This window comes from Gastrolobium bilobum, unplaced genomic scaffold (genome assembly GCF_033153095.1).
Source record: "Gastrolobium bilobum isolate Gb01-03AN ecotype WA unplaced genomic scaffold, APGP_CSIRO_Gbil_v1 utg2122, whole genome shotgun sequence".
NCBI lineage: Eukaryota > Viridiplantae > Streptophyta > Magnoliopsida > Fabales > Fabaceae > Gastrolobium > Gastrolobium bilobum.
Window position 1 is genome coordinate 200,500 of NW_026897715.1, and position 23,628 is coordinate 224,127.

The following is a 23,628-nucleotide window of genomic DNA, read 5'->3' on the forward strand; positions in this document are numbered from 1 at the left end:
TTTCGATGGAAATGTGTTTCGTCAAATTTTTTGATGAATATGTTATGAAATATTTTGACGAAATTTAGATTTCGTAAAAAAATTTGGAACAGTGACCAAAGTGCCACTGTTCACCACCTTTTTTACCTAAATGCCACACGAACAGTCTTATTTCCTAATCTGCCACGGGACAAGTTCGCTACGCGGTGTAGCGAACTCAGTTTGCTGACGTGTCACATTTCTAGTGGATAACAAGTACCAAATTAAAAAAAAAAGGTTTGAAAGTCGCTACATAGCCAAGTTCGCTACCCCGTGTAGCGAACTTGGTGTCCACTAGAAACGTGACACGTCAGCAAATCGAGTTCGCTACAACGGGTAGCGAACTCGCCCCCGTGGCAGATTAGGAAATAAGATTGTTCGCGTGGCATTTAGGTAAAAAAGTTGATGAACAGTGACATTTTGGTCACTGTTCCAAAAAATTTGACAAAAAAATTTTTCGTCAAACTTTTTTGCAGAAATAATTTTAGTCACACATTTGATGAAAAAAATTTTGGTCAAAATTTTTTGCAAAATTTTTTTACGGAAATAATTTCCGTAAAAAAATTTGACGTAATTGTTTTACGTTAAAACTTTTCTTTTAATGTAAGTGTGATTTTTTTTCTTTTTTTCTCACATAATAAGTGTGAGTCTAGTTTTGAGTCAATAAGTCATTATTAAAATAAATCAGGTCCAAAACTGACCCAAATAAAAGTGGGTCAGTATTTAAACCCAATTCAAAAATTATAAATATTTATGGGTCAGGTCAAAGACAGACTAAGTGAACCAATTTTTTTGCACCCTCACGCAACAAAGATTTCAATCCCTTTCCTCTTTGAAGTCCTTTTCTTTCCTTTTCACCCATCTTGGTCTGTCTTGTGTACAAAGTCCACGCCACTTTATATAAACAAAAATATATCGGTTTCTCACTATATAATTGTTAATTAAAAACATCATACCCCATCTTGGTCGTTAACATTTTATAATAATCAATTTGAATCATAACCCTCTCTCCTTTCACCTCATTCTTTCCTCTCCCCTTCCTTATATATAAATGATATATGATGCCACCTTTCTCTAAACAAGACGTACTCTATACCCGTCTAGAGCTCTTGATCCACCAGAATACATATTTCTTCATATATAGATATATATATAGCAATGGTTGTGCCTTCTCCAAGTTCCATCATGATAAGAACCAAGAAAACAAAGGCTATGGGAATCCCTACAATTGACCTATCCATGGAAACGTCAGAGTTGGCGGAACAAGTAGTGAAAGCCTGCGAGGAATACGGTTTCTTCAAGGTGGTAAACCACAGTGTGCCAAAGGAGGTTATTTCAAGATTGGAAGAGGAGGGAACTGAGTTTTTTGCCAAACCCACCATGGAGAAGCGTCAAGCTGGCCCAGCCTCTCCTTTTGGTTATGGCTTCAGAAATATTGGCCTAAATGGTGATATGGGTGACCTCGAATATCTCCTACTTCATACTAATCCTCTTTCCATCTCTGAGAGATCCAAAACCATCGCAAATGACTCTACCAAGTTCAGGTATCACTTCAATATTATAATCTTTCTCCTTAACAATTTACTAGTACTAATCTTAGTTTCCCTTCTATGCTGATCAGTTGCAAAATAAACATGATATTAATTAATGTATACTAGTGACATCATACATACATATACACATTTATTTATTAAATTAAAATACGATAACATGAGTTTAATTTTATATTTTATTCTCTTGTCTATACATGTTATGCTATTCTTCTTCTTTTTTAAAATTTTAATTTCAAATTCCCTTTCAATTTAAGAGACTAATATTTTTCATGTTATATGAAATAATTTTATCTCTAACATATATATAATTGTGTGTAGGACTCGTATTTTATTTTTCTCTTTCTTCTTTTCACATAATCTCACTTGAGATCTATATATTTTTATACATGTGTAAGAAATAAAATTATTTTATTAATCGATTAATTTTAATCTGTATAACTTTCGTTTAAGTTTTAAACATTTTATCTTTTATTATTATTATTATTTGTATTTTGTAGATTCGTTTCAGAGTTTAAAAAACTAATGATAGAATTTCCGTACTAGCAGTTGTTACTTATTTGTAAGCGAGCATAGGGTAGGGAACAGGGCCTTCTGTTTGTGTTTCTTAAGTGACAAGCAGGCTGGCGCGGTCTGCTTTGTGACTGTCAGGTGTTTGACAAATATTTGATTTCCTTCTTCTTCTTTTTTCTTGTGGATCTGAATTTGATTTCTTTATTCCCAGTCGTGAACTCGTGGTAATGACATTCGAATGAGTTGGAATGAAAATAAATAAATAAAAATTGAATCTGGGTGTATGACAGTGGGCCTATGCCCCACGAACAGAATAATTTATACACGGCAATTTTTTCTGATATCAAATGGTGGAAGAATTTATTTATTTTTTTTAGCAAATTTGAACATTATTGTTGATGCTTGGTGTCCTAAACAATAACATCTTCCCTTTATATTCTGAAATCAAACATGCTATTTAATTACCATGTATGCAATTGTTTTCATATATGTGTTTGTTTCGTCAGCACGATTAAGACTACTGCACCTTTGAATTCGTTGGATCCGTCTATGTGTAAGTCATGACAATCATCATGGTGATTTCTTCTATTTGCATAATAATTGTCGGGAACTATATCTCTCATGTATCGTAGGAATATCCTCTCATTTTTATTAAATAAAATATCCTCTCATTTTTTTAATATTATATACTTTATTTTTTTTAACATGATAAAAAATTTAATTTCTTCGACATGAAGAATATAATCCCCGTAGTTTTTATAGGTTCTGTACTTTTGTTTATCATTTGGGGAAAACATTAATTTTATTGTAAAAGTGAGTACTATTTTTGTTTTTGTTCTTCAATAATTTTTTTTAAATGCCATTAAATTAAATATTGAAATTTGAAATTTATTTATGTTATTTAACTTGCATCCTTTATGAATCAATTGAGCTGACTTTCTTTATGAATATTCTTTCAATTTAATAAGAATATTAGACTTGAAAAGATATGCTGCAACACGTGTACCACAAAACTAATGGGCTACACCAAACAACCTTTTAGGTATCTGGTCTCCATGTTAATATAATGAAATGATTCTTATACACCACTTTATATATATGGTTAATATTTTTTTTATGTTACATAAGAAAAATATTATCTCCTACACTTACATTTTTTAAATAGGTCTCATAAGAATTTTTCTCTCTCACTTTCAATTTTTTTTCTCTCTTATTCATTGTTTGAGTAGGAGATAGTACTTTTCTTATACAACATAAGAAAAGTAATACCCTATATATATATATATATATATATATATATATATATATATATATATATATATATAGTGGTGTATAAGAATCATTTCATTATATTAACACCAAAACAACCTTTTAGGTATCTGGTCTCCATGTTAATATAATGAAATGATCCTTATACACCACTTTTTATATATATATATATATATATATATATATTGAAAATTGTTTATCCTTTTAAATGACACAAATTATATCCTTTCACTCTCATAAAGAAGTGGGACCCACACCTTTATTTTTTTGTCAACTCTCTCTCCTTCTTTATCTATCTCTTTCTCTCTCTTAAAATGACACAACTTTACATCCTTTAAAATGACACACACTTTAGCATATATATATATATACATATATATATATAAAATTTAAGGGGAGAGTTATATTTACAAACTTTTTTTTGGGAAAAGTGTTTGTCATTTTAAATGACATAACTCTCTGTCCTTTTAAGAGAGAGACAGACACGGAAAAAAAAATTATTTAAATTTTAAATTAAAAAAAAACCACACACTTTCTCTCTCCCATGATTTCCATTTTCCTGTGTTTATCTCTCTCCTAAAATGACATAACTTATATCATTTAAAATGACAAACACTAAACCCTTTTTTTTTGTAATAATATTTACAAATTTTTTGTTTACAAACTACACTAATGTTCTCTCAGGAGTATATAATATAATTTACAAAAATTTATAAAAAAAATTTATAGATGGATCCTTTTTTTTTTAATATGTAACATCTAAAATAATATTTTAATGTGAGCGGATCTTATTTTACGCCAAACATGTACTGCATTTATGCATACATAATTTGTTAAGTGATATATTATTTGATTACATATCTTATATGCATTTATGATTACATAATTTGGGGGCTTGAATTGCAGCGGTGCTGTGAATGATTATATAGAAGAGGTTAAGGAACTAGCATGTGAGATTCTTGATATGGTGGCGGAGGGTTTGGGGGTCCAAGACAAGCTTGCACTAAGCAGGCTCATCAGAGATGTCCATAGTGATTCAGTTCTGAGGATCAATCACTACCCTCCGTTGAACCTCAAGGTGAAGAGCAACAAGAACAATAATAACATTGGTTTTGGGGAGCATTCTGACCCTCAGATCTTGACCATCCTGCGGTCCAACGAAATCGGTGGCCTTCAGATCTCCACACATGACGGCATGTGGTTACCTGTCCCCCCCGACCCCAATGAATTCTTTGTCATGGTTGGCGATGCCCTCCAGGTTTTTTTCCATCTTATTTACATTTCTAATTTCTAAATAAATAATAACGTGTTTTGCATAATATTTATTTATTTATTTTGATAAATGAATGAAGGTTTTGACAAATGGAAAGTTTATAAGCGCGAGACACAGGGCATTAACCAACCCATTGAAGGCGAGGATGTCAATGATGTACTTTGGAGCGCCACCACCGAATTGGTGGATAACTCCGTTGCCGAATATGGTGTCACAACCGCAAAATCCAAGTATGTACAAGCCCTTCACGTGGGCCCAGTACAAGCAAGCAGCATACTCTCTTCGACTCGGTGATTCTCGGCTTGATCTATTCAAGGCCCAACAAGATACCCATCTCGTAGCTGCCTCTACGTCGCAGATTCAGTGTTGATATTCTTGCCCTCCTTAATTTGTCAGGACTAAGGAGGAGTTAGTATTCGATAGATGTTTCTTCTTCTCTTTTTCTTTTTTTCGTTTTTTTTCGAAGTCCTTTTTGTTTTCGAAGATTTTGATAGTGTCTAAAAAGCTTACGTTAGGGATTGTTTACACTTGAGAAAAAAAAAAAAAAAAAAGGTCCACTTAGTGGTACTTTTGTTAAAGATAAGCAACCATTGAAGTCCAATCTTAATCCACAGGGATCCTGATATGATGTTTATTTTTCACAGAACCCCTAAGGTAAAACATTATGGTCAAATTCAAGATCACTTGATATTTTGTTAAGAAAGTAATGGAGCCATCATATGTGGAAAAAAAAGGCTGAAAATAACCTCTCTCTTTTTGGTACAGAAAAGAACTTTTATTTGTAATTGACATCGGAATTCGTAAGTTTCCCAACTTCTTTGGATATGCTTATTGATGGACATAATGATTAATCAAGGTTTGTTCACTTGATTTGTTTTGAGAAAGTTACAGATCTTGTGGTTAAATAGCACATTTTTTTGCTGTTCGTGTTTGCATTCAACATCACTCTTTCTCTTCTATTATTTTGTAATAACTTTTGTTGCTTTTTGGGGACTACAAATGGCGTGTTGTTTTGATCTCGGCCATTCATTAGTTATAATTAACAAAAGAGGGAAAATGATTTTTAAATAATTTAACTTATGTTCTTTTAACAATTTATAATTATGTACTAAGGATAATACATAGTTATAATATTAAAGTTATACTTTTTTTTCTTTGTTCAAACATTGTTTGCTGACGTGAAAAATAAAAAAAGTATAACTTTACTATTATAATTATGTATTACTCTTCAAATTACATAGTTATAACTTTTTTCACGGATTTTTATTTTATTTTTAGTTTTTGCCATGTTTATACTTTGTGTCCATTTTATTACACGTATTTATTTATTGTCTTTTCACTTGTAAAAATATTGATTAGTCCAACATCAATTGAGCTGGACCTAATAACACACAATTGAAGATAAAGAATATTGATGAGGAGAAGGAAAGATTGAGGAGTTGTTGCCAAGATTCGAGTTGTTGGTTTGAGTTGCGAGGTGGTTAGGCCGTGCTTTTGCTTATCTAGGTAGTATGAGAGCGACTGAGGGTATGTACAAAGACACCCGACTCTCAAGTATTCAAAGATAGATATCATATCTATCAATGACCTCTGTATTTATAGCTCTTGAGCGTCGTCTTTATCACCTTCGTTCATAAGACGATGTTCACGTTAATTGGTGGAGAAGGGTGGCCTCTCTCAGGCTATTCCTTAATGGGCAAGCCTATGTTTTGTAGTAGACTCACTGGGTATAGATAAATTTGATATTTCAACTGTGTGTTTATCTCATTCATTGCTAGCCTTTAAATAGGCGAACATACAATCCTAGTATACACGTTTCCGTATTCCTTTTCAGTGCGAAAGCTGGTTCATTTAACATGGCACCAGGTGGTGGCAGCAAGTCCAAAACAACTGATCCTAGTTCGCCATTTTACTTGGCTGGATCCGACAGTCCAGGTCTCTTGTTAACGATTGTCATGCAGCGTGGTGAGGCCAACTATGACAACTGGGCCAAGCTCATGAAAAACGCATTGAAAGCGAAAAACAAATTGGGTTTTGTGACCGGTTCAGTCAAGAAACCAGGAGAGGATGATGTCGAAGAGTGGCGCGCCTGGGAGATGTGCAATTCGATGCTCAATGGTTGGATTCACAACACCATTGATGCAAAACTTCAACCATTCATCAAGTGCTTTGATGACGTCAAGGACTTATGGAATGACCTAGAGGAAAGGTATGCAGTGCAAAACTTTCCAAGACAGTATCAACTGAAATCCAGTTTAGCCAATATCAAGCAACATGGAGATTGCGTTGGTGATTATTACACCAAACTCAGGGCTGTATGGGACGATCTGGAAGACAGCAAAACTCGCAAGTCTTGCGATTGTGGTGATAAGTGTGCCATTGCCAAAGCAATCGAGGAGGAGCAAGAGCATGATCGCGTTTTTCAATTTTTGATGGGGCTGGATGAATCTACATTTGGAAATCTGAGATCCCATATCCTCAACACTTCTCCTCTTCCTAGTGTCAACAAAGTGTACACAATTGTCACTCAAGAGGAGACCCATCGTAGTATTTCTCGCGTTCAAGATGAGAGGAGTCAGGTAGTGGGATACTCAGCCCAAATCGATTCCATGAAGCAGTCAGACACATCCATGCAGCAGCGGATGGTTCCTAACAAACCACAAGATAGAATACCTTGCCCTCATTGTGGCAGGACCAATCACGACCCTTCCAAATGCTGGAACGTTCATGGTTTTCCACCAAACAAGAGTGCTGGTCGCGGACGAGGAAGGGGGGGACGTTCGGCAGGACGTTATACGCATGCTCATGCGACGTTTGGAATGGATGCCTCACACCCAGTTGCTGCTAACTCTCTTCCTCCAGACGTCTCTCATTCTGCCTCTTCTCAAGTTGCTGCACACTCCGTTTTGACCCCAGAAATTGTGAACAAACTGTTAACATTGGTAGACCAGCCTCAGTCACATGAAAAATTATCTGGTAAGCGTATTCATTCTCAATGGCTCATTGATAGTGGGGCCTCACGTCATATGACAGGCACTTTGGCTTTATTAGCTGACATTACACCTATTCCCCCTCTATCTGTGACTCTACCAAATGGTTCTATTACTTATGCTGCAAAACAAGGCTCTGATACCAAGATAAACTTGATATTTCAACTGTGTGTTTATCTCATTCATTGGTAGCCTTTAAATAGGAGAACATACAATAAATGGTAACAACGTAACAGACTAAAACAAATAAATACTCTATCTAAACAGTCCTACGGTTACAAAGAATTCAAACAATATACGTTACAAAGAATTCAAACCTACGGTTACAAAGAATTGAATTCAAACAATATACGTTACAATGAATTCAAACCTACGGTTACAAAGAATTCAAACAATATACGTTACATATAATCTCCAACAGGTATAGTGGCAAGTTGGAGCTGCCATCCATCCACGGGTTCCTAGTGGAGATCAACTTGTCTAGGCTGCTGATTTGATCAATGATAGTTTCTTCTAAGTTTAGTCACGTTGGCTTAATGGCCACATATTTAACGAGATTCATGTCTCCTTTACGAGATGGTATGCCTTTGTGGTTATATTGCAGGGGTTCTCTGACTTTTTAGGCCTTTAGCAATTGGGTCTGTATTTTGCATGTAGGGAGCTACAAAGCATGGACACGGGAAAAAATTTGAAAGATGCATGTCGGATACGTGTCGAACAACGAAACGTTCCGACACGCGGTCAACTTTTTGGGACACTTTTCGCTTTACTATGCATTTTTTTATTTTTAAATTACATCTTATTCATACGTTAAGCTCCAACAAAAAATAATTAAAATTAATTGTAGTAACAATAATATATTAGCTTTCTAAAAGTTAGAGAACAAATTTTTTTTTTGGTTTGATTAAGTATGCTAGTAAGTACATTTTTATAATAATTTTAGTTCATTGGTGTTGGAATAAGAATATTCCCCATATTGTTACAGATTTGTTGTATATAGTTGTTAGGATTAATAGCCTATCTATTTTGTTAGTTTGTTAGATTCTTAGGATCAGATTTGTTATGGTTGTTACGAAGAATAACAACCGTGCCTTCAGCATTGTGTATTTAATGGCTAGCCAATTGTAAAGTTAAACAGAATGAATGCAATACAAAGTTACAATTTAACATGGTATCAGTGGTACGATCCAAACACTTCCGCATATCCTTTTTCTGAATTCATTGGCTAGCTTTGCCATGGTGATCGAAGGGGTTAGTGGCTCCAAACCTTCTGACCCAAATTCACCTTACTATCTTGCGGGATTCGATAATCCTGGAATTATTTTGACAACAGTAATGCTGAAAGGTGATACCAACTATGATAATTGGGCCAAATTGATGAAAAATGCGCTCAAATCCAAGAATAAGATGGGGTTCATCGATGGTTCCATAAAGAAACTAGCACAAACAGACCCAGTTGAATGGAGAGCGTGGGAGATGAACAACTCTATGATCAATGGGTGGATTCATAACACCATTGATCCGAAGCTTCAGCCTTTTATTAAGTGTTTCGATGAGGTAAAACTTCTGTGGGACGACTTGAAGGAAAGGTATGCTGTTGAAAATTTCTCAAAGCAGTACCAATTGAAAGTCAATCTTACCAACATCAGGCAACGTGGAAGCAGCATCGGAGAATACTACATGCAACTGCGCGCTGTGTGGGATGAACTTCAAAGCAGCCAAACCCACCGTTCATGTGTGTGTGCTGGTGACTGTGTATATGCGAAAGACGTCGAAGATGCAAGGGAGCATGATCAAGTGTACACTTTTCTTATGGGATTGGATGACTCTGTCTATGGGAATCTGCGTTCCCAAATCCTTAATACCTCTCCTTTACCCACATTGAATAAGGTTTATGCTATTGTCACCCAGGAGGAAACTCACCGTGCTATTGCTCGACAACAAACCCCAGCTCCTAATGCAGTGGGATTTGCGGCTCAAAGCCGTGACAACTATGTTGAACGTCCGCCATGCATTCATTGTGGAAAAACAAACCATGAGGCTTCTCGCTGTTGGCAGAAATTTGGCTATCCTCCTGATCGTGACAGGAACTTTGGAGGCGATCGTGGCAGGGGGAGAGGCCGCGGTGGTCGTTCTGGAATATAGATATTTTTCCAGAGACCGAAATTCATCACACGGAGCTTCGCAGACCAAGTCACTAGTTGCAAATGCAGCGCAACTATCTGAACCAATAGCTCAAGCGAATGCATTCTCAGTCTTAACGCCAGAGGTGGTAACTCAATTACTTTCCTTGGTTGACAAATCTCAGCCGACAACGGACAAGCTCACTGGTAAAAATGCTTTTTCTACTTGGCTCATTGATAGTGGGGCATCCAAACATATGACAGGAAGCCTGGAATTGCTCCATAATGTTACAGATATTTCACCATTGGCTGTTGGTTTACCTAATGGCAATGTTACTTACGCCGTTAAGAAAGGCTCCATTTTACTTGCTCCTTTGGTGTTATTATCTGACGTATTATTTGTCCCACATTTAACCTGCAATCTTATATCTGTGTCTCAGTTGTCGCAACATCATAATATCCAAGTTATATTTAATGATGAAAAATGCATTTTGCAGGACCGCAAGTTGAGGATGGAGATTGGATTGGGTGATCTTCAAGGTGGTGTGTATGTGTTTCGACCAAATCAAGCTGTTGCTCTTGCTGTTCGTTCTTCTGACTCACCAGAATTGTGGCATCAACGCTTCGGCCATGCATCTCATGACGCTATTTCTTTGCTTTCTAGTTACATTAATTTTCGTGTTGATCATTTAAGTAATAATGCTTGTGACGTTTGTTATCGCGCAAAGCAGACACGTTCAATATTTCCACTTCATGACCACAAAAGTAATAAAGTTTTTGATCTGATCCATTGTGATATATGGGGTCCTTACAGTGTTTCCTCTTTGAATGGTTCTCATTATTTTCTTACGATTGTTGATGACTACAGCCGTGTTACATGGGTTCATTTGATGCGTGACAAAAGCGAAACATTTTCTTATTTCTCTAAATTTGTTAACATGGTTAATACTCAGTTTGAAGCAAAAATTAAAATTGTTCGTTCTGATAATGGTACTGAGTTTAAATCCAAACAGATGTGTCAACTATTTTCTGACAGTAGTATGATTCATCAGACCTCTTGTGTCTATACACCGCAGCAAAACGGATGCGTCGAAAGAAAGCATAGACATATCCTCAATGTGTCTCGTGCCCTCTTATTTCAAGCAAATTTGCCTACACGGTTTTGGGGGGACTGTGTTATGACCGCAACACATATAATAAATAGAACTCCTACAAGGCTTCTTCAAGGCAAAACTCCTCATGAGTTGCTATTCGGGTGTGTTCCTCATTTTGATCATTTTAGGGTCTTTGGTTGTCTATGTTATGCTTCCGTGCAACCAAAGCCCCAAGATAAATTCAGCTCTCGTTCCAGGAAGTGCATCTTCATTGGATACCCGTATGGTGTTAAAGGATGGAAGGTATTTGATATTGAAACTGAAGAATGCTTTGTCTCACGTGATGTCAGTTTTCATGAAACCATTTTTCCATTTGCTGATCTTAATATCATTCCTCCTGCTCCGGTATTGCCTCGTTTTCTGCATGATGATGAAACTACAGTCCCTGCACGATGTGATACTCCATTACCAGTTGAACCTTCTTCGGATTCTTTACTTATTGTTGATCAGACACAGGTCCAAGGCATTGACTCTTCAGCCGAACCAGTTGAAATTCGTTCTGATGACTCTTCAGCCGAACCAGTTGCAACTCGTTCTGATCCAACACAGGTCCAAGGTGTCATTTCTTCAGCAAGTGACAATCCAGCTGCTGAGTCCCATCTATCGGGTGTGTCTCGATCCTCTAGAACAAGAAAGCCACCTTCATACCTCAGTGACTATAAGTGCAATACGGTGAAGTCCTTACCAACAGATACACTCACTTCTCAGATCGCCTCTTCCACTCTTCCCTCAGGTATGCAATATCCAATTGCTAATTATGTGACAACTAACAGATTTTGTCGAAAACATCGCGAGTTTGTTGCAGCGATTGATGCAGGTAAGGAACCAAGATCGTTTAAAGAGGCAGTGGCTCAAAGTGAATGGCGCAAAGCTATGGCAGATGAAATTCACGCCCTTGAAGAGAATAATACTTGGCGTATTACAGACCTGCCTCCAGGAAAACATGCTCTACCGTGCAAATGGGTATACAAAATTAAATATCTTTCCGATGGTACTGTGGAACGCTACAAGGCACGTTTAGTCATAGCAGGCAATCATCAAGTTGCGGGCGAAGATTTCACTGAGACATATGCTCCCGTTGCCAAAATGGTCAGTGTTCGTGTTTTTCTTTCAGTAGCGGCTGCTAAAGGGTGGCATCTTCATCAAATGGATGTCCACAATGCTTTTCTTAACGGTGACTTGCATGAAGAAGTTTATATGCGTATTCCTTAAGGCTTTGATAAAGCTCATGAACACAAGGTATGCCGCTTGCAACGTTCATTGTATGGCCTTCGTCAATCTCCTCGCAACTGGTTTGCTAAGTTGAGTGTTTCCCTCTTACAATATGGCTTTGTTCAATCTCAAGCCGATCATACTTTATTCACTTTTAGCAGTGGGACCACGTTCCTCGCCTTGTTAGTTTATGTGGATGATATTGTTTTAGCAGGAAACGATTCTGATACTTGTGCCTAAGTGAAAGCTTATCTTAACAGTTGTTTCAAAATTAAAGATTTGGGGCTTCTGATATATTTCTTAGGCATTGAAATTGCCCGTAACAAAGATGGAATTTTCTTGTGTCAACGGAAATATGCATTGGATATACTTCAGGATACCGGTTTGTCAAATTGTAAACCGGTCTCTTTCCCCATGGAACAAAATCATCGTTTGGCTCTGGATGATAGCCCTGCTTATATTGATCCAGCTCGATATAGGAGGATAGTTGGCAAATTGGACTACCTCACTATCACTCGACCTGATCTGACTTATATTGTTCATATACTTTCTCAATTTCTGCAAGCACCAAAAGAGGCTCATTATGAAGCTGCCATTCGAGTTCTCAGGTACATTAAGACAAATCCAGGACAAGGCATTCTTCTCTCCTCTCATAGTGATCTTCAGATACACGCTTTTTGTGATTCTGATTGGGCGAGTTGTCCTTTAACTCGACGCTCTATTTCTGGTTTTTTTATTATGCTTGGTTCCTCCCCTATATCGTGGAAGACGAAGAAACAATTAACTGTATCTCGCTCTTCCGCCGAAGCTGAGTATCGTTCTATGGCTGCTGCAACAGCTGAAATGGTCTGGTTGAAATCTTTCCTTGCTTCGTTACAAATACAGCACAATGCACCTATGGAACTATGCTGTGATAATCAATCAGCCATGCACATTGCGGCAAATCCGGTTTTTCATGAACGAACCAAGCACATCGAAATTGATTGTCATTTTGTGCGCGAACAATTACTGGCCAAAACTATTCGAACTACTTTTGTTCGTTCTCACATGCAGCTAGCAGATATCTTTACAAAGGCTCTTGGTCAAGCCTCCTTTCTTGCTTTTCTTCCCAAGTTGGGCATTTCGAATCTCCATGCTCAAACTTGAGAGGGAGTGTTGGAATAAGAATATTCCCTATATTGTTACAGATTTGCTGTATATAGTTGTTAGGATTAATAGCCTATCTATTTTGTTAGTTTGTTAGATTCTTAGGATCAGATTTGTTTTGGTTGTTACGAAGAATAACAACCGTGCCTTCAGCATTGTGTATTTAATGGCTAGCCAATTGTAAAGTTAAACAGAATGAATGCAATACAAAGTTACAATTTAATAATTGGGAAGGAGAGTTAGGAAACAATTGGAAAATGCAGTAAATTTTCTATGATTTTTTATAATTAAATAGTAAAGTTAGTTTAGGTTAGGTGTAAATAAAAAAATATGTTAGCGATCTTGGCCGGCTGGCGAGTTGAAAAAATCAGCTCGACCTGCCCCGTTTGGTAAGGGGGCGGGTCGGGTCACACCCATGTGTGTGATTAATATTTTTTAAAAATGTTAATTAATTTAAATTAATAAGTAAAAAATAAACTATTTTTAACGAAAAAAGTGTTTCTCCTATTAAAATATCTCAAACTATTCTAAAATGACGTTATTTTGATTCTAGAAAAAAAATATAAGATATTTAGTAATTTTACTTTCCTTTGGTATCATGTATTTTATTAAAATATTCTGTTTTTTTTTCTTAAACTCCAAAATAATATTATTTTGAAATTGTAAGAGATAATTTTATCTCAAAAAATGTTCTTTGTTTTTAACAAAAAAAAATATAAGTGACTTTTTAAAACCATATTAAGGCAAAAACAGTAATATTGTATCGGATTAAATCTTTGGTCAAACTATTTACCCAAGGACAAAAAGCCAATATAAGTTCTTAAAATATTTTTAATCCAACTGATTTTTGACTTCCATTCGAGTTTTAAATCGTGCTTCATTTGAAATGGGTGTGGGGTAGCTGTGACCTGACCATTATAGGACAGGAAAAGAAAAGAAAAGAAAGTTGACTATCCAATCACGTGTCCACAACTCAAGAACGAAGAATAAAATTGTTTTGGTTTCAAAGGTTGCGGCCCTTAGTGCCCAAGCTTCGACGAGAAAGACTTTGAATTTAAATCATATTATACTGAATACTTAACCCAGCCTCATACTGAATTAATTAATGTCAAACCTCTGTCACATTTTCATTCAGTTGTTCTTCTAGATAGCGCGAAACACAAATTTACAAGTCTGCAACTCGTAAGCTCCTCTTAGTGTCCTGATTAATTTTTCTATTTATTTCCTTAATATCAAACCCGACTTTTCGTTCCCCAAAATTTGCGAAACCCGATTAAAAAGAGGCATACCTCACACATAATGAATCTGAACCCTAAAGAAGCGAACTATATTGTTGGTAAAGGTAATTTAGATTTAGAAAAAAAAGCACTATACAGTCTCTTATTTCACATAATATCATGTGGCAGGATTATATATATGACTATAGCAATTAATTAATCAATCATCAGGAGCTCTACATTGCCATTTCAACTTAGCAATATAATGTCACATAAATTTAGAGGTTTTGGAACTTGCTAAAAGTGTTGTAAGAAAACATAACCACAATTAATCATCAGCTAGCTGCTGTTGCAAGAAGCATATATTTTCATCCGTCCACAAGTCCACACCACCGAAACCATAGCCTGGTATATCCGAGTAGTTTCTCATCTGCCATGGATTGTAACCTTTCTCTGCACTGTATCTAGATACGCATACGCTAGAATCAGAGAGAGAAGGGACATGAACATCAACCTCTGACAACAAACAGGGGTTTTCTTCAAAAGGGTCGCTGTGTGCTTCAGTGTTGGATCCAGTACTCACGGATGAGGCCTGAGCCTGGATCCGCTCCTGCATGCGTGGCATCCATACAAAACGTAACGTGTCTCTGAATTGTTTGCTGTTGATATCACATTTGAGTCGGTTAGCCTGTTTCACCACTCTGGTTCTCCAATAATTTTTTATCTCGTTGTCTGTTCTGCCCGGTAACTGCTCAGCTATTTTTGACCACCTTCAATGGTTCCATTAACATAATTATATGTTACAAACAAACATTATAATAAAATCTAGCACCGGTAAATATACTCCATAATAATAATAATACCTATTGCCCCAGCGGGAATGGAGGTCAAGAATCAAGAGCTGTTCTTGGAGGGTTATATTCCCACGTCGAACACTTGGATGCAAATAGTTCAACCATCTTAATCTGCAGCTTTTGCCTGTTCGTTTTAGACCTGTAGTTGAAAATATGAGTTACTAGGATTAAGCACAACAGTCAATAATCATGAGAAAGGACTCATATATATATATATATATATAGTGCATAATAAAAACATGAATGCTTGCTTGCCTGCAGAACGAGCGACAGAATTCCATTGTCCTTCGCCGTGGACAGTGATGTAGTTGAAGAGAACAGAATCCTCTTCCTCTGTCCATGGACCTTTGGTTATTAACATCTCTTCTTCACTTCGATATGCTCCTGATAAACTTCTCATCATGTGGACATACTCCGTCTCCATGTTACAATCAATAAACTTAATTGTAGACTAGAGTGGCTTTGCTTTTCTGTTTTTGGAGTGAGAGAAAGAGGTAGTTTTGGTGATATGATATGGCTGATGCTAGAGAAGGTGATTATATAAAGAGGTTCGAGATCAACGTAGCTGTCAATGAATTTAGGACGATCTATACTTCTAGATTCAAAGTATTTTTATAAACCTGTGCTTGGTGGGCTGCTAAATAGTTTTACAACTAAGAATTGTTACTTAATTATTGGATATTAAATTATTATTCGTACGCTTTGTTTGTTTTTTAACTTTGACCTTCGATATAGAGTTGACCCTTTGACTTCTTCCACGCTTGTAGAACAAGCGTAAAAAATAAAAAATAAAAATAAAAATTCTAATGATGATATAGACTCAAACAGCAGTGGGATGGCTGCGACTCTCGGTCAGCATTCTGATTCCAAAATGGAAAAATCAGAATGGGTCTTGTATCTGGACAACTTGGTTGCGACCAGAAATTTTATTCATGAGTTTAAGTAATTTATTTACTTTGGGTCTTACATACTTTGTTTTAGACGAAAGACCAACAAGTTTCTTTACTAAATAATTTTGTGCGTGTTTATTTTCTTTTTTAGACGAAATACTTAATTTTTTCAAAACCCTTATTGGAAGATATAAAAGTTTTTTAAAATAAAATAATCTATAAACACATTGGTTTTAGGGTATTTTAGTAATTTAATATTATTTAATTTGATACAAAAAATCAGTGTTTTAAAACCCGGCTCGGACCAGCCGGTTCGATCCGGGACTCGGTGACCCGGTGGGTTCCCCAGTCCGAGCGGGTAGTTAGACCGGTTATGCCTTCTTTTTTTTTTTGGTAAAATTTTTTTGTTGTTGATAAAAACTCTTGAATTAAATCATATTCATATTTTATGATGAATATGATTAAAAGTAAGTTGAAAATAATAAGGTATTTTAGATTAGTGTAGTTCGTTTATGTAATTTAGTTGTATCTTATAATGATCTCATGAAGTTAAGTGGTGATAAACATTGATGGTCTCATGTTCTCATCTCAACGGTCTAGAGCTAGAAGCGTAGAAGTATATAATATTTGCTATCATTGAAAACCAATTTATTTTTTGAAGTTCATAGATAGTTTTCTTATGTGAATTTTTATTAATACAAGTAATATTTTTATATTTTTCATATGTGAACAGTAAAACCGGTTCAACCCGGTTGAACCAATTATCCAGTGACCCAGTACCTCGACCGGTTCGATGACCGATCCGAGTTTTAAAACACTGCAAAAAATGATGAAGATTAACTGTCATGAGGAGAGAATCTAATTTGATTTTTAATTATATTTTTCAATTTTGAAATGTTAAAATATGATAAATATAAATAATATTAAAATATAATATAATATTATATAAATAGGATATGATTCTTTGACACGGGTGTCAACCCAAACAAAAAGTTTGACATCAAATCCTAACCGTTGATTTTCATAAATCTAACAGTTATAATTTATTGGGTTACATTTATTTATTAATTATTAATTATTAATTCTCAATAAATTATAACCGTTAGATTGATGAAAATCAAAGGTTAAAATTTGATATCAAATTTTTTGTTTTGACATCAATGTCGAATGATCATTTCCCTATATAAGTAAATACAAAAAAATAAAATTTAAAAAATACCTTTTAAATAATGAAGAATTGAATGTGTTAAACATAAACATATTCTTATTATATTAAGTAAATTAGTTTGTATTTTATGAAACTGTTTTCTCAGCATAAGCTAATAGTTTAATTAAGGAATATATATATATAATTAATTTTATTAAGTTATTTATATACTTAAAGAATAAGTTATTTGTTAAAATTATATTTTTAAATAAAAAATATAAAAAGCTAATATCTGTATAAAAGATAATTAACTCTAAGCATACCCAAAAAAAAAAAGATAATTATCGCTAGAAATTCCAAAACGTCATTTTGGGATTTGGAAATAATAAATCAGGATATTTCAAAAAAAAATTATATTGCAAGAGAAACAAAAACTCATCCCCCTCTCTGAAACCATTATTTTATAAGATATATATATATATATATTTTAAAAGAAAGTATGTGTTCGATTCTCCCCAATAAAGTGTAAGAAAGGTGTATCTTAAGTCTGTCACGTCCTGTTAATTTTCTATAGACTTCAATTCAAAAGCCTGGTTCCAATAACTAATTTCAGAGCCAAAGGCCCCTATAAGACCTCTGGTTTGTTTACGACCCTGGTTACAACGATATACGGACTGGCGAGCTTAGGAAGGACTAAGGATGGAGTATAATTTAATCTAGTTTAAAAAATATGTGGTATCCTCTTGATCAGTCAGCAGCAACTAATCATCTTGTCGTTTGTTTGTAGGAACTAATCATCTCATGTCTCATTATCATCTGATGCGATCTCGACAAATCAACGGTTATCTCATAAACAGGCCAGGAAATTTTGTTATGCTTTGTTTCTATTCTATTATGCATCGTATGAGATCGGGGTCACGAAATTCAAGTTCAACAGACCGGAATGCAGGGCTTTCTCTTTTTCGGGAGATTGCTTTGCGCTTTGACCACCCTGCTGAACAGAGTGATCTCTTCCATTTTTATAAGATTGCTTTGCTTTTCTAATACTAGGATTCAATGTTTTTTTTTCAGATCCCTTTTGAAGTGTATTCTTCCTTAATTAATGAAACGTTTGCATCGAGAACAAAATTATCTAAACCAACCATAATCAAAATCATAGTAATCCCAACACAAGTAAGCCAATCATGGTATTTAATTCATAATGAGAAAGCTACAAACTCCAGCAAATTGGTGCCTTCCATTTCATAAAGTTAAAAACATCTTCGCCATTATCATCAATTATTTATTTATTTTCTTGAATTGTCTGAACCAAATGGTAAATGCAATTTCAGATTAAGGATTCGATTAAAATGAAGAACAAAGCTTATGAGAAGGTTCCTAGAATACATCAGATTCAATACTAATCTACACATCTAAATTTCGGTAAAATTCTCCAACTGCAACCAACATGGTTGCAGGTCTCAGATTATTAGGACACATCATAATCTAAAACTAAATAATCAGACAATGTAGGCAGCATTCCGAACTCCACACACAGACCTCACCCATATAAAATTAGGATACGATTTTTTCAAAAAACAAATTCATAAACAGAAATAGTTTGATTGGTTATGACAAGATGCAAGGGAAAATAGCAAAGATTTAAATGGGAAAGAGATCACTCAGAGATGGCTAAATGTTTTATGGTTCGATTCTGCCAGCAATGTTCCTCAACTTGAAGTATCAGAAGAGGGAGCTTTTATATCCTCATTGTGAAAACTCTTTCCCAAGACAAACACATACCTCTACGAAACAATTAGAAGAAGATTGAAAGAAAACAGGATCACATACAAATGTTTTCCACGAAGCCAAACAGATGGTCAAACAAAATATAAAAATAAAAAACCAAAGGATGAAGAAAAATAAAAATAGAAGAGATCACTCAGTTCAGCGGGGTATCGACACGCAAAGCGATCTCCCTAAAGAGAGAAAGCCCTGCATTCCGGTCTGTTGAGCTTGAATTTCATGGAGTCATCACCGTGATCTCAAACGATTATTAACAAAATTCGGAATAAGAAATAGCGCAAACACAACAGAAACGAAAGACAACATGAATTACAAACGAAATCAGACGAACACCTAGCCCAATAAGGAAGCGTCGATGCTGCTTCAGAATCAGCCCACGAGGACGGTGCTCTCATATTCTGAATTTATAGGAAGCGTATTAGGGTTTCTGAGAGGACGAGAGCATCAGGGAAGACGACGTCGTTTTTAAAAAAAAAAAAAATCAAAAACATCAGCTTTGTCAGCTAGCAATCTATCAATCAACTTGTAATCTAAAGAATAAAACACTAGTTTGGTTCTGGAAATAATTTTTATATTCTACTCGTTTTATAATAATTTTTAAGTTCTTCAAATTTTATTAAGGGGAAGGATAGTGTGACAATCAAGTTGTGTTATTACCAAGTGACTACCAATCAATCTCATCGTTATATCGATTATGTTGATCCAACGATTATATTTATTTTCATCTTTGTATGGTCATGATTCTCCAAATTTAATACTTTATATTTATTTTCACCTTTGTATGATCATGATTTTTCATATTTAATGATTTCTAATATTTAAATCCTAAAATATTAGTTTTGGCTATTAGAAAAATTTACTAATTTCACATTATTTCTTAAATTCTTAAAAGCTAAATTAAATATATGAAATATTAGTGATAAGCAAATATTGAAAATTTATGGTTAAACAAATAGTGTCGCATCGTTTATAACTTTCGCTAAAGACAATCTACGTTTAAAATCTCAATATTCAAAATAAAATTGAAAAAAAAAAGAAAAAGGAATTCATTGTGTGATATTTCAAGATATTCCCATAACGTAATGATGAATAAAACACGTGTGTTATCATTTCAAGGCTTTTATTTTCTACCATTTCACTTTAGAGAAGAAAAAACTGTCATGAGATATTTTCTACTATTATGCACCGCACAGAACATTAAATTCATTGGAGCTCATGGAAAGAGCTGATTTTTTGATTTTATTTTTATTTATTTTTTTGTATTTTTTTCCATGAATGTATATAACCTTAATTATAAAGTCCGTCGCTATTTGATATTACAACTGATATAGTTTATACTCAATAGAATAACCAAAGACATTTGCTCCCGAAACACAAAACAATCTCTCAATGATTATTCATTATTCTATATACTCGAATTCTAAAACATGTGTGTCAAATTAGGATACAAACTTCTAGGTTTTATTATTCATTTATTTTTCAATGAGGAAACATATACTAGTTTACGACTTTAATTTATCCTCCGAACTTTATTCTTTTTAACGTTTCATAAGCTGTCTAATATTAGATATGTGCAACTTACAACTTACAAGCACAAAAACAACGTTGAAAAGCAAAGCAAAACAAGTCAACTTTCGAAATAGAACATAAAAACGTTCATTCTTTTGTTATTGGAAGGAACCCGGGTACCTTCTTATCTTAGAACACATTCTTCTTGCTTCCTTTCCAAAAACTATACTTTTCCATGTTAAAAAGCATAACTTTAACAAGCGTAGAAGCAACAAACGAAGGTCGTAGTGATTGGCTTCGATCTTTGGATTAGCCGCTAAATGAACTGGCTTAAGATTCTCCGTAGAATTAAATATATCCTTATTCTTTTTTGAAATAAGGTTAGTGTTAAGTTGTAATCTGAAACACTTACCTGCTGCTATGCCTAAAAATTAAGACAACACTTTTGAGTTTTAACGAATAGGTAGAGGCTTGTTCCTGTCCTAAGTTACCACCATGGGATCCTATTGTTATGTGAAAAAAAAAGAAAAAAAACGTACCCCTCTTTCTCTCTTTCTCATGGCGAAAACACAAAAGGAGCACAGACAAAAGCTAAAAATCAGCAAGAAGCTTACCATTAAAGGCTTTATTGGTTAAAGGGAAAGACAAAGCGCATGCAATGTTTAAGCATTTTGTACTTTGCTGCAATAACTAGAAAACTATTCCACTCGACCTTTACTTGATTTACCTATGATCTGTGTACATCAAAGTCACCAAATTAGCATACGCTAGCTCTGCTTTCTTTCATATAGTCCTGCGCCATGATGCGTCACGCAAGGAAACTGTCTTTTATAATTTCGTGTTCATCACAAAGTTCTCGCATAAGCCATATATTCTCATCGTTCCACAAAATCTCCAGTAAGTCCCCGTCACCACCATTCCCCTGTTCAAACATTTGGTTATTGAAACCTGGGCATAGACCCGAAACATTATTATTACTATTATGACCCAATTGTTCAGAAGACACACTCTGTAACTCCACGCCTGAAGAGTCCAAGTAAATATCATTTAGCCACTCTGTTCCAGAACCAGAACCTGAACCTGAACCGTGTAACCCGTGTTGGTGATGGACAGGGACTCCATCAGCACATGCACTTGGGTTTGGGCCCAGTTGCGAGGGGGAGATACGGGTCGGGCAGTAAGTTTCGGATGGTGGATGAATCCGCTCGATCAAACGGGGCATCCATACATAACGCAAGGCATCTTTGAACTCTTTGCTGTTGACGTCACACTTGAGTTGCTTTGCTTGCTTAATGACTCTAGTCCTCCAATAATTCTTGATTTCGTTATCTGTTCTCCCAGGCAAGTGCTGAGCAATTTTGGACCACCTATAATATATTTTATTATTCACATCTTTCCTTTATGCACGCAAAGGATTCACTAATAGTGTGGATTTTTGCCACTTTTTTATTCAAAGTCATCTGACTTACAAAATAAAAATAATATTATTAACAGGGAAAGAGGTTCCAACTTTCAATTACCTATTGCCCCACCGAGAATGGAGGTCTAGAATCATTATCTGTTCTTGGAGTGTGATGTTCCCACGCCGAACATCAGGACGCAAGTAGTTTAGCCATCTTAACCTGCAACTTTTCCCCGTTCTCTTCAGGCCTGCATGTTTAATTTTGAATTATTATTATTATTAAAAAAAAAATGAAATTATTTCTTCTGAGAATTGAACGATATGGATACTCTGTCACCAACACTTGAAAATTGTGTTCACACGACTAAGGTAACTTTGTAGAATTAGAACAGAGTACACGTGCCTGTACAGCGAGCGACGGAATTCCAGCGACGATCACCGTGGGTGGTGACGTGATTTACGAGAATGGTGTCTTCTTCAGCGCTCCATGGACCTTTCCTCAGGCCCATCTCGTCTTCACCCTGCTGTATAGACCGTCCTTTCTTTACCTTTACATCCATTACTCTTATTTATACAAACTCGATATTTAGCTTGTGACTGTGGGAGTGCGGGTTTGATTTTGGGAGAGGACGAGTTAGTGCTGTGATCTATTGACGAGAGAATACGAAATATGAATGAAGGAGACGAAGAAAATAGGGTGGATTTTTAGCTTGGGCGTCTGGAAATATATAGTGTTGGAAGTTAGATAAGAATAAGCACATTCCAAAAATAATCCAAAGGGTCACGTGCCAAGCAAATATACAAGTCGTATTAAAGGCTTTATTTGTAGGCCAAGTTTGACTCATTTTTTAAAATAAGAAAGCTTGACATGGCCTACAGGCCTGGTAGGCCTCTCACTGTAGATACTAAGCAAAAAAAATAATTGTATAGAGCAAAGAAAGTTCCATTCATACATGCACTAGTACTTCTCATAAGAAAAAAATGATAAACAAGAAAGAGTCAACATAATACCTCAGCTCTAGAATGTATATCATAGAGGAATAGAGTCAAAGAAATGGAGAAAATAAGTAAAATACAATTACCGGATGCTGAAATAAAGTCTACAAGAGAATGTCATTTATCTAAAAATCTTTAAACCACCATCAAGACAAGGGAAAGAAGAGTATTATTGAAAGATCTTCATTAGTAACATCATAATCCAGCAAGGTACCCATTACTCTATGGTATTAAGCTCCAACAGCATGTAAAATTTGGAGACATTAAACAAGTTTTCCTTTCATAAAATAAAATAGCGCAAAAAGTAAGAGATATTGGTATTTAGTACTTTGCGTCTTTGCCACATAAAATAAATAATATTTTAATATTTTATTTTAATAAATTAAATATGCCAGCCTACAAGGCTGTAAGCCGGGCTTGACAAAATTGATTTATGGCCTATTTGTTAAAGAAACTTTTTTATTAGCCTAAGTCTACTCTACTTTTCTGAAAGGTCGGGTCTGAGCCGGACTGAAAATAGGCCGGGCTGAGCCAGTCACCCATGATAGTCAGGTCATAATAAGTTAAGAAACAAATTATA

At 35.2% G+C, this 23,628-nt stretch overlaps 4 protein-coding genes and 3 non-coding genes across 7 annotated transcripts; 3 read left to right on the forward strand and 4 right to left on the reverse strand.

Annotated features, from left to right (window-relative positions):
- Positions 1–1,176: 1,176 nt before the first annotated feature.
- Positions 1,177–4,993, forward strand: LOC133309466 (gibberellin 2-beta-dioxygenase 2-like). Its single transcript, XM_061510249.1, has 3 exons — positions 1,177–1,562; positions 4,257–4,608; positions 4,703–4,993. The coding sequence occupies exons 1-3, from the start codon at positions 1,177–1,179 to the stop codon at positions 4,991–4,993; spliced, it is 1,029 nt and encodes a 342-aa protein (XP_061366233.1).
- A 1,486-nt stretch (positions 4,994–6,479) lies between these two features.
- On the forward strand, positions 6,480–8,228 carry LOC133309467 (uncharacterized). Its single transcript, XM_061510250.1, has 2 exons — positions 6,480–7,746; positions 8,218–8,228. The coding sequence occupies exons 1-2, from the start codon at positions 6,480–6,482 to the stop codon at positions 8,226–8,228; spliced, it is 1,278 nt and encodes a 425-aa protein (XP_061366234.1).
- A 6,565-nt stretch (positions 8,229–14,793) lies between these two features.
- On the reverse strand, positions 14,794–15,743 carry LOC133309494 (transcription factor MYB78-like). Its single transcript, XM_061510276.1, has 3 exons — positions 15,575–15,743; positions 15,329–15,458; positions 14,794–15,235 (listed from the first exon to the last, which is right to left on the reverse strand). Exons 1-3 carry the CDS (start codon positions 15,741–15,743, stop codon positions 14,794–14,796), a joined length of 741 nt encoding a protein of 246 aa, XP_061366260.1.
- Positions 15,744–18,263: 2,520 nt separating this feature from the next.
- LOC133309533 (small nucleolar RNA Z107/R87) lies at positions 18,264–18,365 on the forward strand. Its single transcript, XR_009751339.1, has one exon. It is a non-coding gene; the product is annotated as a small nucleolar RNA Z107/R87 (small nucleolar RNA).
- A 648-nt stretch (positions 18,366–19,013) lies between these two features.
- LOC133309531 (small nucleolar RNA R30/Z108) lies at positions 19,014–19,116 on the reverse strand. The gene has a single exon (XR_009751337.1). It is a non-coding gene; the product is annotated as a small nucleolar RNA R30/Z108 (small nucleolar RNA).
- A 155-nt stretch (positions 19,117–19,271) lies between these two features.
- Positions 19,272–19,380, reverse strand: LOC133309532 (small nucleolar RNA Z107/R87). Its single transcript, XR_009751338.1, has one exon. It is a non-coding gene; the product is annotated as a small nucleolar RNA Z107/R87 (small nucleolar RNA).
- Positions 19,381–21,458: 2,078 nt separating this feature from the next.
- LOC133309468 (transcription factor MYB108-like) lies at positions 21,459–22,615 on the reverse strand. Its single transcript, XM_061510251.1, has 3 exons — positions 22,456–22,615; positions 22,171–22,300; positions 21,459–22,017 (listed from the first exon to the last, which is right to left on the reverse strand). Exons 1-3 carry the CDS (start codon positions 22,610–22,612, stop codon positions 21,459–21,461), a joined length of 846 nt encoding a protein of 281 aa, XP_061366235.1. The 5' UTR covers positions 22,613–22,615.
- Positions 22,616–23,628: the final 1,013 nt, after the last annotated feature.

Bases quoted from the DNA above. Each gene is read 5' to 3' on its own strand.
- LOC133309466 (XM_061510249.1), top strand. From the start codon at position 1,177: ATGGTTGTGCCTTCTCCAAGTTCCATCATGATAAGAACCAAGAAAACA. The intron at 1,563-4,256 runs GTATCACTTCAA...CTTGAATTGCAG, and splicing joins AATGACTCTACCAAGTTCAG to CGGTGCTGTGAATGATTATA. The intron at 4,609-4,702 runs GTTTTTTTCCAT...AAATGAATGAAG, and splicing joins TGGTTGGCGATGCCCTCCAG to GTTTTGACAAATGGAAAGTT.
- LOC133309468 (XM_061510251.1), bottom strand. From the start codon at position 22,612: ATGGATGTAAAGGTAAAGAAAGGACGGTCTATACAGCAGGGTGAAGAC. The intron at 22,301-22,455 runs GCACGTGTACTC...TTAAACATGCAG, and splicing joins TTCCGTCGCTCGCTGTACAG to GCCTGAAGAGAACGGGGAAA. The intron at 22,018-22,170 runs GTAATTGAAAGT...AATATATTATAG, and splicing joins CATTCTCGGTGGGGCAATAG to GTGGTCCAAAATTGCTCAGC.
- LOC133309467 (XM_061510250.1), top strand. From the start codon at position 6,480: ATGGCACCAGGTGGTGGCAGCAAGTCCAAAACAACTGATCCTAGTTCG.
- LOC133309494 (XM_061510276.1), bottom strand. From the start codon at position 15,743: ATGGAGACGGAGTATGTCCACATGATGAGAAGTTTATCAGGAGCATAT. The intron at 15,459-15,574 runs GCAAGCAAGCAT...TTTCAACTACAG, and splicing joins TTCTGTCGCTCGTTCTGCAG to GTCTAAAACGAACAGGCAAA. The intron at 15,236-15,328 runs GTATTATTATTA...GAACCATTGAAG, and splicing joins CATTCCCGCTGGGGCAATAG to GTGGTCAAAAATAGCTGAGC.